The sequence below is a fragment of the Peromyscus maniculatus genome, chromosome 4 (assembly GCF_049852395.1).
Source record: "Peromyscus maniculatus bairdii isolate BWxNUB_F1_BW_parent chromosome 4, HU_Pman_BW_mat_3.1, whole genome shotgun sequence".
Classification (NCBI taxonomy): Eukaryota; Metazoa; Chordata; class Mammalia; order Rodentia; family Cricetidae; genus Peromyscus; species Peromyscus maniculatus.
In genome coordinates, this window is record NC_134855.1 from 51581358 (window position 1) to 51595155 (window position 13798).

At 40.6% G+C, this 13798-nt stretch overlaps 1 protein-coding gene across 5 annotated transcripts in view; it reads right to left on the reverse strand.

Moving 5' to 3' along the window:
* Chn1 (chimerin 1) overlaps nt 1-13798 on the reverse strand; it is a 159359-nt gene that overhangs the window by 116342 nt on the left and 29219 nt on the right. The window contains exons 2-3 of one of the 5 annotated variants that reach the window (XM_076569688.1): nt 2675-2706; nt 2203-2277 (exon numbers count right to left, since the gene is read on the reverse strand). The exons of the other annotated variants lie outside the window; for them this stretch is intronic. Coding sequence (XP_076425803.1) covers nt 2203-2242 — 40 coding nt within the window. The 5' untranslated portion in view covers nt 2243-2277; nt 2675-2706. The remainder of the gene's footprint in view (nt 1-2202; nt 2278-2674; nt 2707-13798) is intronic. 5 annotated transcript variants of the gene reach the window in all.

Consider the following 13798-nt stretch of genomic DNA (forward strand, 5'->3'; position numbering starts at 1 on the left):
CGCAACACAGCTTCCAGTTCTACCAAACATAGAATTTACATAACAACCAACCAGAAGTTTTATACTGTACAAATAATGACCTCTTGCTAAATTACTGAGGAACTGTCCCCCACTCCCTATCCTGGCTGCAAATAAGCAGAGTCCTCTAAAGTTCCCAAAGCTTATGAATACTTAACCTCTGTCCCAGTGACCTATGGAGAGTTGGATCCCTCTACCCTGTTTTATAGCCTCTTCAACTTACAGTCATTGCCAAAGACATGGAGAAATATGGCTTTGCCTTCAGCTCCCAGGAAATAATCTGGGCTTGCCTTGGGCTGCCCAGAGAGTAGCAATGAAATTGAGAATGCAGCTTTTGTCTGGTACCAGTTAACCAACCACAAGGGTACCAATGGCCCAAAGTATATGTGGGAAAATCTCATAAAAGTTCTGAGGAACTAGACTGGAAAGGCTCCTCTTCCAGGTGGAAGAACTCCCTGTAAACATCACAACATGAAATAAAACCGTGTGTCCTCACTCAGGAGAAAGGACAGAATTTCCACTTTTCTATCTGTCCTGCCCCTGCTTCAAGCCTATCTCCTGCCTGGGCTGAACTTCATTTGCATCCTTTCCATGGAGTAAATCATGATGGCAAGTGTACAAGTTAGGTCAGTAGGTTCTGGTGGTCTTTAGTGAACTGAGACTGTGGAAGTCATCCAGGGCACTACCCCTACCATGCACTTGGTATCAGAAGTGACGAAACTCTGAAGCTTACTGTTCTAGACTTTGTCCCTTAGTGACTCTATATTTAGCAACCAGCACTGTGGCGAACAGCTACCACTCAGAGAGTCAGCAATGGCCTGTGGTGTGGTTCTTAAGCCCTGAGTGTGACCCTCAGCTCCTACATGGCTTATGTTACAGCTTGCGGGCCTTGAGTATCAGAACTCTTGGCCCTTATGTCTTGGTAGCTCCCTGGAATTCTGAGCCACCAGGGCCCACAGCTTCTCATCCTCATCTCCTCACAGCCCCCATCTTCCTCAGTGTCCTTCCTTTTCTCATCTACCTTAGCTCTCTACAGCTTTTGCTCTCTGGAATTTTTCATCAAGCTCCTGCTGCAACAGCTGCGGTTACAGCTGTCAGCACTGTTAACAACTGTTCCCTTCCCTGTCCTTTCTGCTGTTAGCACCTAAGCCTGCCTTACCAACTACAAAGATCACAAGCGAGAACGGACCAGGAGGAGAAAGCTTCTACTGGCCTCCTTTGAATACCAGTGAGCAGCTCAGAAGGCTGCCTCCCAGCTGACTCAAAAAGTGAGCTCAACAGACAGCTACAAAGACAGGAAGGCATGCGGCATGCAAATGAAGGGTTCTATTTATGCCAATCACAACAGCCTCCAGGTCTACCAGTCTTAAGCCTTTCATAAGAAGCAAGCCAAAGTCCTATACTACACCAGTCACTGGCTTCTTGCTAAGTTACCTGAGGAGGTGTCCCCCACTTCCCATCCTGACTGAGACTAGTTCACAATGCTGCTAACCAGTGTCCTAGGGAGAGCTGACTCCCCTAACCTATTATACAACCGCTTCATTTTTACAGAATCATTGCCAAAGTCAGGGACCCTAAACTCTTACGGGAAGGAAAAAAACAAAATAAAACAAAACAAAAAAAAACCCCAATCATTTATTTCTGGCTACGAGGTGGCAGCACCTGACTAATCCCAGCACTCAGGAGGCAGAGGCAGACTCATATCTGAGGTCAAGGCCAGCCTGGGCTATAGATCGAGTTCCAGGACAGCCAAGGCTATACAGAGAAACCCTGTCAAGAAAACAAAAACAAAACAATGATTGATTTCTGAAATTTAAAATTAAAGAGCTGTGTCACACCAAAGCCACCCATAAAGTCCCACTAGTAAGAAGAGGCATACACTCTTAAAGAAAACTGGTCTTTAAGGATTAATTGGTATAATTACATATTTAATTTAAAAAATAAAAATATATGTGTATGTAATTATTAAACCACAAATTTAATTAATAATAAAAGATTTTAAGTAAAAAAGAGATATTAATGAAAACAGTAATTGAGGACCCCACAAAAGACTTCTGCGCTTATTAGGAAGGACAGACCTGACACAGCCTATAAAGCAGATGCTGTATCTCGGACCTCAGCCTCCTGGCACACTACACTGTTAAGAAAAAGAGGAAACCAAATACTTGCAATCTTGACCCTCACTGGAGTCACTGCTGTGGTCTTGGCCATGGTCTGACAGCATTCTATCAACCAACAGAGCAGGGCTGGTCTTCAGTTCTGGCCAAATAAATAAATAAATGAATAAATAAATAAATAGACAATGGCGAGATGCTGCAGGGACCCAGTGACACAAGCCTGCTAGCCTGCATTTAACCCACGGACACCATGTGATAAAAAGAGGGAACTGACTCCTGAGGTTGTCCTCTGACCGCCGTGCATACACACACCAACAGAAACAGAGACAAGGAGGACAAGTGCTGTTCTAGTAAACTCTATCAATCTCTCTGGCCTTTGGAAGGGGAACCCTGAGACTAAAGAGGCCTCTTGGGGTTCAAAGCCTGCAGGGAGAGGCTGTATCTGGAACACTGGAACTATCTGGAACACTGACTACATGGCAAAGGAGTCTGTTCAGTACCGAGGTTAAGTGACAGGTCTGCTAGTTCTCTCTGCTTACCTTGGAAGGCAGTTTCTGTATTTCTAAGCTCACTGTAAAAGTCAACATTTAAACAATACTGGTTACATTTTCACTGCAGTATTAGTTATAATAACCAAAAGCAAAGGGTATAGTTCTGTGCGGAAGCACGTGCATGAAGCCCTGCATTCCACAGTTATTACTTAAGGTAGTGGTGATGGGGGTCACAGACAGACAGACAAAGGCTGACTGACTACACATGACCAAAATGCCAACAGTGGGAAATTAAGCTAAACAATCACAACTGGCAAATACCTTTACTACATAATAAGACTCCATCTTTCTGTTAGTCTGTTTCTGAAAATAGTTTAAATCTTATAAACCAGTGCCTGTCAACCTTTCTGGCTTCAGAAATCCGGATTCTAAAAGGCTATTAATATTGTTGATTTAAGTTGAGTATCTCTTATCCCAAATGCTTGGGATCTTCAGAAGTGCTTCAGACTTCAGAGAGTCTCAGACATGGAATACTGACACACAGTAAGATGTCTTAGGGATGAGACAAGTCATCTAAACACAAATATCATAGGTTCACAACTAAAGGCACTTGCCAAGCAAGCCTGACAACCTGAGGTTGATCCCCAAGCTCGCAGTGGAAGGAGAGAACAAAATTCCAAGAAATTGTTCTCTCATTTCAACCATGTGCTGTGTTAAGCATGTGCCCACACTCACAAACACCATTTCACTCAATAATAAATAATAATATCATTACATATTAATATTTTCATGACTTTTCAGAACAAAAACTGACTGTCTTTGTAGGACAATTAGCTGCTGATGGATTCTGGAAGGGAGAGTCATGTCATCAGTTTCCCACTTGACAAATCATTAATGCTGAGCCTAGTTATCCGACAGCTAGACTTCCCTATGTATTCCCATTGTTACACTGTAGGCCAACTAACTTTTGGAAGTTCAACTAGATGATGGAAGGGGCTAAATGTCTTGGAATTACCATGAACACTAGTTTTGACTCTGTAAGAACTCTGTGGGGGGAACTCTGTGGGACCTTAGGGGTCCCTGGTCTGCACTCTGAAAATGATTCCTCTAAACCCCCATTTCTTCAGTGTACTGCAGGTACAGGGCAGAGTGGGATACAAAGAAACTAATGGGAGCAGAGAGGATTAGAAACCCTGTGTTCTCTTAGCACAGAGCAGCAGCTCATTGAAAGAAAGCAGCAGATGCTGATTTCCACGAATGTCTTAAGGGCTCTTGGCATCTCTCTGCATCAGAGAATCTAGCCAGACCAAGAACACAAATGTGTCAGACTCCCATCATTAGAGAACAACTGGGAATGGGAACCAGACAATAGGTGACTCATGAACAGCTGCTAGAGACAGTCTGGCATGGTACAGGTGATAAGTATCAGGAAAGAAGAGACAGTCTATAGAATGGAGGAAATATTTATAAGCTATATGCCTGGCAAAGAATTAACATCCAAAATACAGAAGCTAAGCAATCCCCAGTATCATAATTAAAAACAACAACATATCCCACCCATAGCATTAAGCAAGGCCCAGGAAGGTGGAAGAAAAGCTTCATCTTGGATCATATGAAGATGAGTTCTTCTGAGACATTCTCCTTTATGACACAATGCACAAATGAAAGAAGAAGATAAACTGAAAAATACAGACTAGGTTAATTATCTCATAAATGAATCATCTCACTTTAAAAAAGTAAAAAGATGTAAGTATGTGTATCTCTATGTGTATAAATGAACAGGGCAGTGGAGAAGCCATAGGGAACCCGGAGACATCTACAGAAACAGTAACAGGAGACAACTCTAAATCAGCCTTCTCTACCAGGGTCCTCATCTAAACCAGAGCCCAGACACTGTGCCATTTTCTCAGGTTCCAGAAGTGCCAAAGAGGTATCTCTAAGGACAATTTAAAAAATAGTTGTATGTTCTTTAGAAAATTATGCAGTGACTATGACCTTTGTACTAACTCAGAGAAAGAACAGCGGCAAACCCACCACCACTGACCACAGAAGACCAGGGCTGGCAAAGGCGTCTGCTGGCAAGTCTGATGACCTGAGCAGGGTCCCCGGGACTCACACAGGCTGCAAGGAGAGAAGTAACTCCTGCCATTGTCCCCTGACCTCTACACCATACGAATGTGTCAACGCGTGCACACATTCACACACAGCGGAGAGAATAATGAAATGTAAAAGTACAAGTTTAACTATTTGAAAGGAAAAGAAAACATGGACACTGAGGCAAATTCTCCTTACAAAGCCTAGGAGCTTTGCAAGGCCCTTAACATGAGCACGTGCTCTCTCCTACTGTGAGGTTCAGTAAACCAGTCCGTTTGCTAATAAACTTACACACAGTAAAGCACCACCTTCCTTCTGGAGTCTTCTACTCCCTGTTATAAGATTGTGGAATGTCAAGAATTTGTTATAGAGAAAACAACAGTTTCTTAATTAAATTTCCCTTGATTTTGATTAGCTCCTAGAGCTGTGAATTAAAAAAAAATTTCACATGGATTTTTAAACCTAAAGGTAAACATTTTTACAGGATTTAGTGTTAGATTTTTTGCTACATGGAGTCTCTTTGTAAATGTTGTCTTTTTCTGTACATAGAAGTATTTTTAGGATACCCATTTTCCCAAAATAGTACAATATTTCAAGATATTATCTGTGCCTAAAGGTAGAAATTAAAAAAAAATCTATAGTAAAACATCTAGGATAATTCTTTTATAATATTATAAATTATATATGTGGATATATACAAATTATATTGTTTTATAATATTATAAATTATAATGTTATAATATTAACATTAGGGTCACTTAGGAGACATTTTCAAAAGTGTTCATGTAGTGATTGGCAGGACTCCAACTATTTATAAATACCCTAATGTTCTGATTCTTTGAGATTAAAACATATGATTGAATCTTTACACTTTATCCAATTAGACCGTATCTGTATCTAGTATATAAACAGATGTTAAAAAATGGCTAAATTTTGAAGGAAATTTGCTTCAATGATCTCATTCTTATATTAAATATGGCTTTATGTACCAGCATATATCATGTCTCATTCTTTTAAGAATACTCCTCTGGTGAGGTTAAACTTGCTAAACCTTCCATTTGAAAAAGTAGATGGTCCACTGAAGAACAGATTAGAATGGTGAACTTCCAATGCTCCTTTACAAAGGTTCAAACCAAACAATTTTTAAATCACAGAATAGATATTCTTTATCACCTTTAATCCCAGTACTCGGGAGGCTGAGGCAGGGGGATCTCTGTGAGTTCCAGGCCAGCCTGGTGTACAAAGTGAGTTCCAGAACAGCTACAACTGTTACACAGAAAAACCCTGTCTCAAAAAAAAAAAAAAAAAAAAAAAAAAAGACAACATTCAATTTTAAATGAAGTTTACACTAATGGTTCATGATGAACACTTTAAACATTTTAAGTATATTCATTAAGTTTGCCTCTGATTTAAAAATGAGTAACTTTGACTTCTGTAATAATATTTTACAGCTGGAGATGCAGCTCAGATGGTAGACTGGTATGCACAGGCCTGGGTTCTACCCTCCAGCACCACATAAACCATAAGCTGGTGTACAACTATAAATCCAGCACTCAGAGGTGGATGCAGGAGGGTCAGAAGTTCAGGCCTGTTTCAGCCACACAGAGAATTCAAGACTGGCTGGGATACAGAAGACCCTGTCTCATTTTTAAACAAGTCTACAAAGAAGAGCATCTACTGACAACCAAGGCAGTTCTCCCTGTGCTGTCTTGTCTAAAATGGCCAGGTGCTGAAGCTGAGTTCCTGCCCCTTTCATTCTGTTCTATACAGTATCTGGACATGGCAAAATAATAACATGACCACAAAACCCTGTGGTAACAACATGGTCATTTAGAATAAGAGCATTCAAAGAATAAATACCAAATAAGTGTTACTGTTAGTGCTTGAAAGAGTCACAAGAAAATGAACCTCTACAAGAAGTTTCTTGGAAAACAATTCACAGTAAAGAAAAGGCTCTTACAATTTTAAACTAATGAGAAAGCATTTAAAACTGAGGTTGGCTAAATTTCTAGCTACTTTACATCCTGACTGTACCTTTTTCCTAGAAAATGATTCAAACTGTGGAAAGAAGACATTTCAACTGAAATAATTAAAATGCAGCCTGCAAAGTCATGGCCAAATTGGGTCAGTTAAATTCATCCTCAGAAGTAGCCAAACCAATTAAGCGTACAGTTGACAAGTGGACTTCATAAACCCACTAAAAATCTTCTCAACAACAAAAGAAACGATCAACTGGGTGAAGAAGCAGCCCAGAGAATGGGAGAGAATCTCTGCCAGCTATTCATCTGACAGAGAATGAATATCCAAAACAAATAAACAAACCAAACAGATGACCCATTCAGTCTGGGACTTGAACAGAGTTCTAGAAAAAAAAAGAAGAAGAAGAAGAAAGAAAGAAAGAGAGAGAGAGAGAGAGAGAGAGAGAGAGAGAGAGAGAGAGAGAGAGAGAGAGAGAAAGAAAGAAAGAAAGAAAGAAAGAAAGAAAGAAAGAAAGAAAGAAAGAAAGAAAGAAAGAAAGAAAGAAAGAAAGAAAAATTTAAGGAATAGCTCAAAAAAATGGAGAAGAAAATGTTCATTGTCTCTAGCCATTAGGGAAATGCAAATCAAAGGAACTTTAAGGTCTCATCTTAGCCCAGCAGAATGGCAAAGACGAACAGAAAAGGGACAGCCAATGCTGGGGGCTGCAGGGGAAAGGGCACCGTCATTCACCGTGGAAGCACTGCCAATCGGTGCAGCTCCTACAGAACTCAGAGTCGAGAATTCTCAAAAGCTAAAAATAACCCTGCCACGTGACTCGGCTACACCACTCCCTGACATATGCCCAGAGGACTCAGCATCCTACTCCACTTGCTCAGCCATGGCCATTGCTGCTCTATTTACAGCAACTTGGATGTCCTTCAGTTGACAACTGAACAATAAAAAGGGTGGTACACAGGGCTGGAGAGCTGGCTCAGCGATTAAGAGCACTGCTGCTTAACAGTGGTGTGGTGTCCCAGCACTCAGGAGGCAGAGGCAGGCAGATGGATCTCCAAGTTTGAGGACAGCCTGGTCTACAGAGCAAGTTCCAAGACAGCCAGGGCTACATCAGAGAAACCCTGCCTTGAAAAACAAAAAACAAGAAACAAACAAACAAACAACAACAACAAAAAAGTGAATACAGCAGCCAGACATGGTAGCATACGTCTTTAATCCCAGCATTCAGGAGGCAGAGGCAGATGGATCTCTGTGAGTTCAAGGCCAGCCTGGTCTACAGGGCTGAATATAGAAGAGGGAGGAAAGAGGGTAAAATAACAATAAGGATGCCTGAGAAACTCATAAGGACTCATACTATTAACTATTTACAAAAAAGAAAAAAGAAAAAACACCTATAATATATCTGTGTATAAATAAATATACATACATAGTTTTAATGAACTTTTCTCATCTGGGCTGACAATGCTCCCTCCAAGGCCACCTAACAAAAACCCCACCACCAGGCAGGAGAAGTCCAGGAGATTCCCAGAATACAAAGGCTATTGCTATTGCCCTTGGTTGCCCCCTAGAGGTGGAAGGTAAGTCCATATCACTTCAGATACAGGGTGCAAAGGCCCCTGAGTTGGAGCTGACTTGAAAGTCTCCTACCAGAAAGCACCACACAAACTTCCAAAGGAGGGAAGTAACCAACAGTCCTACCCAGCTATGGCACCTATGAACCACAATAACGACCAGCATAGCACGATAACCCTACAGGTGCAGTAGGTTGGGCATACAAATCCAATTTCTTTTTCTTTTTGGTTTTTCAAGACAGTGTTTCACTGTATAGCCCTGGCTGTCCTGCAACTCAATATATAGATCAGACTGGTCTTGAACTCATAACGATCTGCCTGCCTCTGTTTCCCAAGTGCTGGGATTAAAGGTGTACACCACCACCACTCAGCACAAGCCCAATTTCAATTTCTTTCTTTCTTTCTTTTTTTTTTAAGATTTATTTATTTATTACATATACAGTGTTCTGTCCGCACACCAGAAGAGGGCACCAGACCTCATTATAGATGGTTGTGAGCCACCATGTGGTTGCTGGGAATTGAACTTGGGACCTCTGGAAGAGCAGCCAGTGCTCTTAACCTCTGAGCCATCTCTCTAGCCCACAAGCCCAATTTCTAATTGGACTTGAGACTCACTTAACAAGAGAGAAATTGTCTCGGACACTTGCCAACTACCTAGGGCTCATCCAGTCACTGGTCTTGGAGAATGTACAATCACCACTTTACTAAATCAACACAATCCTAAGTACACTCTAACTATTTGTCCTTAAACTCACAGATAAGTGCAGTCTTCACCTCTTATCAAGGAAACTTCTCTTCAAAACAGATGGAGACCACTGCAGAAAACCAATCTAAATGTAGAGTTGTGGAGCCCAGTCCCACTGGGTCCATCTACAAAACACTCCTGCACCTACGGCTCAGGGAGCATAAGATGCGGCAGAAAGACTGTAAGAGCCAGAGGACCAGGGAGTTTGCTGTGAGCCTGAGTCTTTCGGTAATGTCAGAAACCACACCTCTGAAGGAAGTCTCACTGACATGACTGCCTAAATATGACCTGAACAAGGGCGACATCAACACACATGCTAATATGGATGGGGAGGGGAGCTCTCACAAGGTCTCAACTTTACATAAATTAGGACAGGCAACTAAGGAATGCTGAGAGCATTCATATGGGTAACATTATACAAACTGAGGAGGTTATACATACATACATACATACATACATACATACATATATACACACACACACACACACATATATATATATATACACATATATGCATGTAACAACAATTAATGGAAAAAGAGGCTATACATTTGAAAGGGAGGTGGAGGGTATATGGGAGGGTTTGGTGAAAGGAAAGGGAAGGAAGAAATAATATCAAAATTAAAAATTAAAAAAAAAAGTAACCAAATCATTTAAAACTGTTCTAACTTGAAAACTGTGTCATGATCCAACTGCAACAGAAATAAACTACTTTTAATCCCAAGGACGGTTATTTTTAATTCTTCAGAGAACAGTAACCTAGAAGTGTTGGTAAGCTGGGGAAGGGAGTCTGAGACGGGACAACTACCATGCTCATGATAACCCGTGTCAAAGACCCAGAACCAGTACTGTTAAATGCTTTGCTCATCCTCTCAGCAGCAGCCACAGCCCGGCCCAACAAAGCCTCCTCCTAAACGCGACCAAAGCCAACTTGGAAACTTTGCTCTTCACAAGTGCAGCTTTGCCTTTCACCAAGACCTGAGCAAAGCTTCCTCTCACCAGCTTGGCAGAGCTGGCCACCAGACAACACAAACACAATCCTTCTGCTCACACAGACCTCTCCATTACGTTCTTGAAAGCGAGAAGCTGTAACATATAGCTCAACTCAATGAAAAGGAAGGGGGTGTTTCTAAGCTAGTTTTTCTAGATACAACTTAGATCCCTGAGAATGTTCCCCTAAAATATTTGCTGAGTTCTATGTTTGCCCCAGCACGCTGGCATTTTTACAGAAAGTCCTTGGATTTGCTTGCCCATGGTTTCTAAAGGACTCTTCAGGCAAAGATTCAACTCCCGCCAAGGCTCTCTAGGATCTCAGCATTCCCAAGTCCGCCATATGGACTCTAGTGGGTACATAAAACACTCTACCTTTAATAATATGACACACTTCCTGAACTTCTTTAGCCCAGAAAACACAACACGCAAAACTTAGTCATTCATGGCAACAGTGTATATAACTCTACTCTGCTCTCACAGGTCTAAAATGAAAATGTAGTAAATTAATTTTAATTAATTTCTTTTAATTAAACTTTTAAAACACAGCATGTTTTATATATCACCACAATAAAAATATGTCTGACGAGCACACTTTCTGAACACGGCTTATCTCTAGCACTAGAAATTCCATGTATTAAAATGTAACCTGGTGAACACTATTTTCAGCATTTCTACCACTCTACTTTCCTTCTCTGCTGCTGTGATAAAACACTGACCAAAAGCAACTAGAGAAGAAGGGTTTAGCTGGCTTACAGGTCACAATCCGTCACTAAGGGAATCAGGGCAGGAGTCTGAGGCAGAACTGAAGCAGACCATGAAGAACTGTCACTTACTTCTCTTGGCTTGCTCAGCTACCTTTCTTATACAGTCAAGGCCCACCTTCCCAGGAATGGTGCTACACACAATGCGTCTCTTACATCAATTATCAATCAAGAAAATGCCCCACAGACATACCCACAGGCCAATCTGATGGAGTCAATTCTTCAACCAAGATTCCTTCTTTCTGTCTAGGTTTGTGTCAAGTAGACAAAACGTGACTGTTTATAAATACAAGTTTGGGGTTTTTTTCCTAGAAAATAACCAACAAAAATCAACTCTACATTTATTGGTGCTCTTCCTAATCAGCTACCTAAGAATTCTAATTCAGTTGTCTCAACCTTCATGTCTTTCAGCAGACAGTAAAAAAAAAAAAATCTTCCAACTCATCCTTTTGGACAAATAATTCCTATCCCACATTTCTCCTACACTTCAACATAGTTCTGTAGCAATGGCCTACCTAGCCCCTAACCCTGGAAGAAAAGAATCTCCCATCACACTAGTGATCTAAGGGTAAAGCACTACAATGTGCACTCTTCTTCACATGGTCATAGAACTCCCCAGTGAGAAGTCAATCAAGCCTTAAAGTAAACTCTTTCAAAGTCTCCCCTCTACCACTGTTTCAAGGATCGTAAGAGGATGGGTGCTCAGAGAGCAGGTGTACTAACCCTTACATGAGAGTCTATGGAGACAGGAGAGTAAAGAAGGCTGTTACTAAGCGGCACCCTGGCTCACTGAGATGAGAAAAGATTACAGCATTTCTTGCCTTATAATAATTATAATAATTTCTACATGCATTCTATTTCATTTAGACTAGTTAAGGAAAGCCACACAGTCACTAGGGAGGTAAAGTAGACACTGAAACTACAGGACTTTGCTTTAAATTACAAGTTGCAGAGTCAAATATGGAATAAAGAAAGAAGAAACCAAAGTCAGATTTGCCAACCACAAATGACCAGAGTTGGATAATTCTAAGTAAATGCTAAACATACCAAAGTACAATAAAATACTCGGCATATTTTAATTAACTATACTTTGCTCACATGATAGTACAGGGTACCAAGAAGTAAAAAGTCTCTAGAAAGGAGGATTTGTGTTCCAAATTGATGGGTGCTTGTTGTTCTTGCTTTGAAGAGAACTAGAGCTGGAGTATGGTGACTCAGGCTGACACATGCATCCATCAGGACCTATAACGAACATGTAATGAACTGGGTTGTCTTAAAGAAATTCCTAAAGTATGAAAACATGAGGAACAACTAACTGGAAGTGTAATAACAACAAAGTCCACATTTTCTCAATTTTAAAATCCCAATGTTCTGAAAAGTGAAAGTATTTTTACAACTCATTTGGCAGCCAAATGTATTGACTTGAACCCAAAGTATTTTTATAATGCTTCTACACTGGCTGGTGGTAAAAGCTTCACCTCAATGGATTTGAGAATAGTCTTTATTTCCCCTATTAAATGTAACTGTTCATCAGTTTCACTTGTATGTGATTATTAACGTGTGATTAAAGACTAATGCCTCAGATGTTGCTGGGGGTACTATAGCATACAAACACAAACACACACACACACACACACACACACACACACACACACACAACTCTCAAACACCCTGAATTCTAGTATACCAGTCTCTAGGGTTTGGGATATGAATTATAGACATGTTACAGTTATTAATATTTATAGCTGATCATGTTAAACATAATCAAAACTTGTTCTGCTGGATTACCTCCAATGGCTTTCTGGATCATTCAGAATAAAAACTAGACTCTCTGTAACTGCCTACAAAGACTGCTATTTTTTTTTTTTTTTTTTTTTTTTTTGGTTTTTCGAGACAGGGTTTCTCTGTGTAGCTTTGCGCCTTTCCTGGAGCTCACTTGGTAGCCCAGGCTGGCCTCGAACTCACAGAGATCCGCCTGGCTCTGCCTCCCGAGTGCTGGGATTAAAGGCGTGAGCCACCACCGCCCGGCAAGACTGCTATTTTTAAAAGGGCTGATATATAAGACATTACTTGGTAACCTGTCAGACACGTAGTATGCCAGATCTGGCCCCGTTTATAAATCAGAAGCATAACCTGCAAGACCTCAAAAGGTCTGCTACTCCTACCCCAACAGGCCATCTACTTCTCTCTCTCTTATCCACTTTTCTCCAGCCTCTCTGGCTTTCTTACTGTTCATCAGACATGGAAGATGCACGTTCACTCAGCGGCCTCTTCAGGCTGCCGTGTGTTTCCCTATGCTATCTCTGTGGCTCGCCCAGTTCTTCACTCAAAGAGGTCCTCCCTTTCCTTTATCTGAAAAGTAAAAAATGTTCTGACCTCAGGTTCTTCAAACTGCACTGGTGATGCAGAAGCAATGGTAGGTAGAACCGTCAGCATCTCAACCCCAAACAAAGCAGTAATGTGCTACAGTTGCCATTATATACTTCAACACTACACTCATAACAACAACAAAAAATACATTTCACTTAAGAATTTCCTAATGAAGTATTAAATCTCAACCCTGAAGATACACCTTTTTATATTCTGTGTAACAAAATGGGAACTAGGTAAGGTATAGCCAACTACATGGATAGTGAAAGTATGATAAATAAAAAAATAAATATAACAATCTTGAATAAAAGCATGTATGAGATCATCACAGTTGAGAGCTGGTGGCTTCAACTTCAAAAACATCATTTCACTTGAAAGAATGGCTGACAAACTATGACGACTCAAACGTGGGGATTTGATAGTTATTTTCAAAGTAAGCTTGTCATTTCAACAAAACTGACAGTATTTATTACTAGTCATAAAACTCAAGCTTTAAGTGAAAATTAGAATCTGAGGAAACTATGTCAACCATCATGAGTTTAACAGATTGTTAATATTTAAAGGCTTCCAATGAGATATATGGTTATAATTAAAGAAGGTGATTTTTAAATACACTGTAGAATGGGCTGCGTTAACATGAGAAGATGCATATAATTTCATGAAC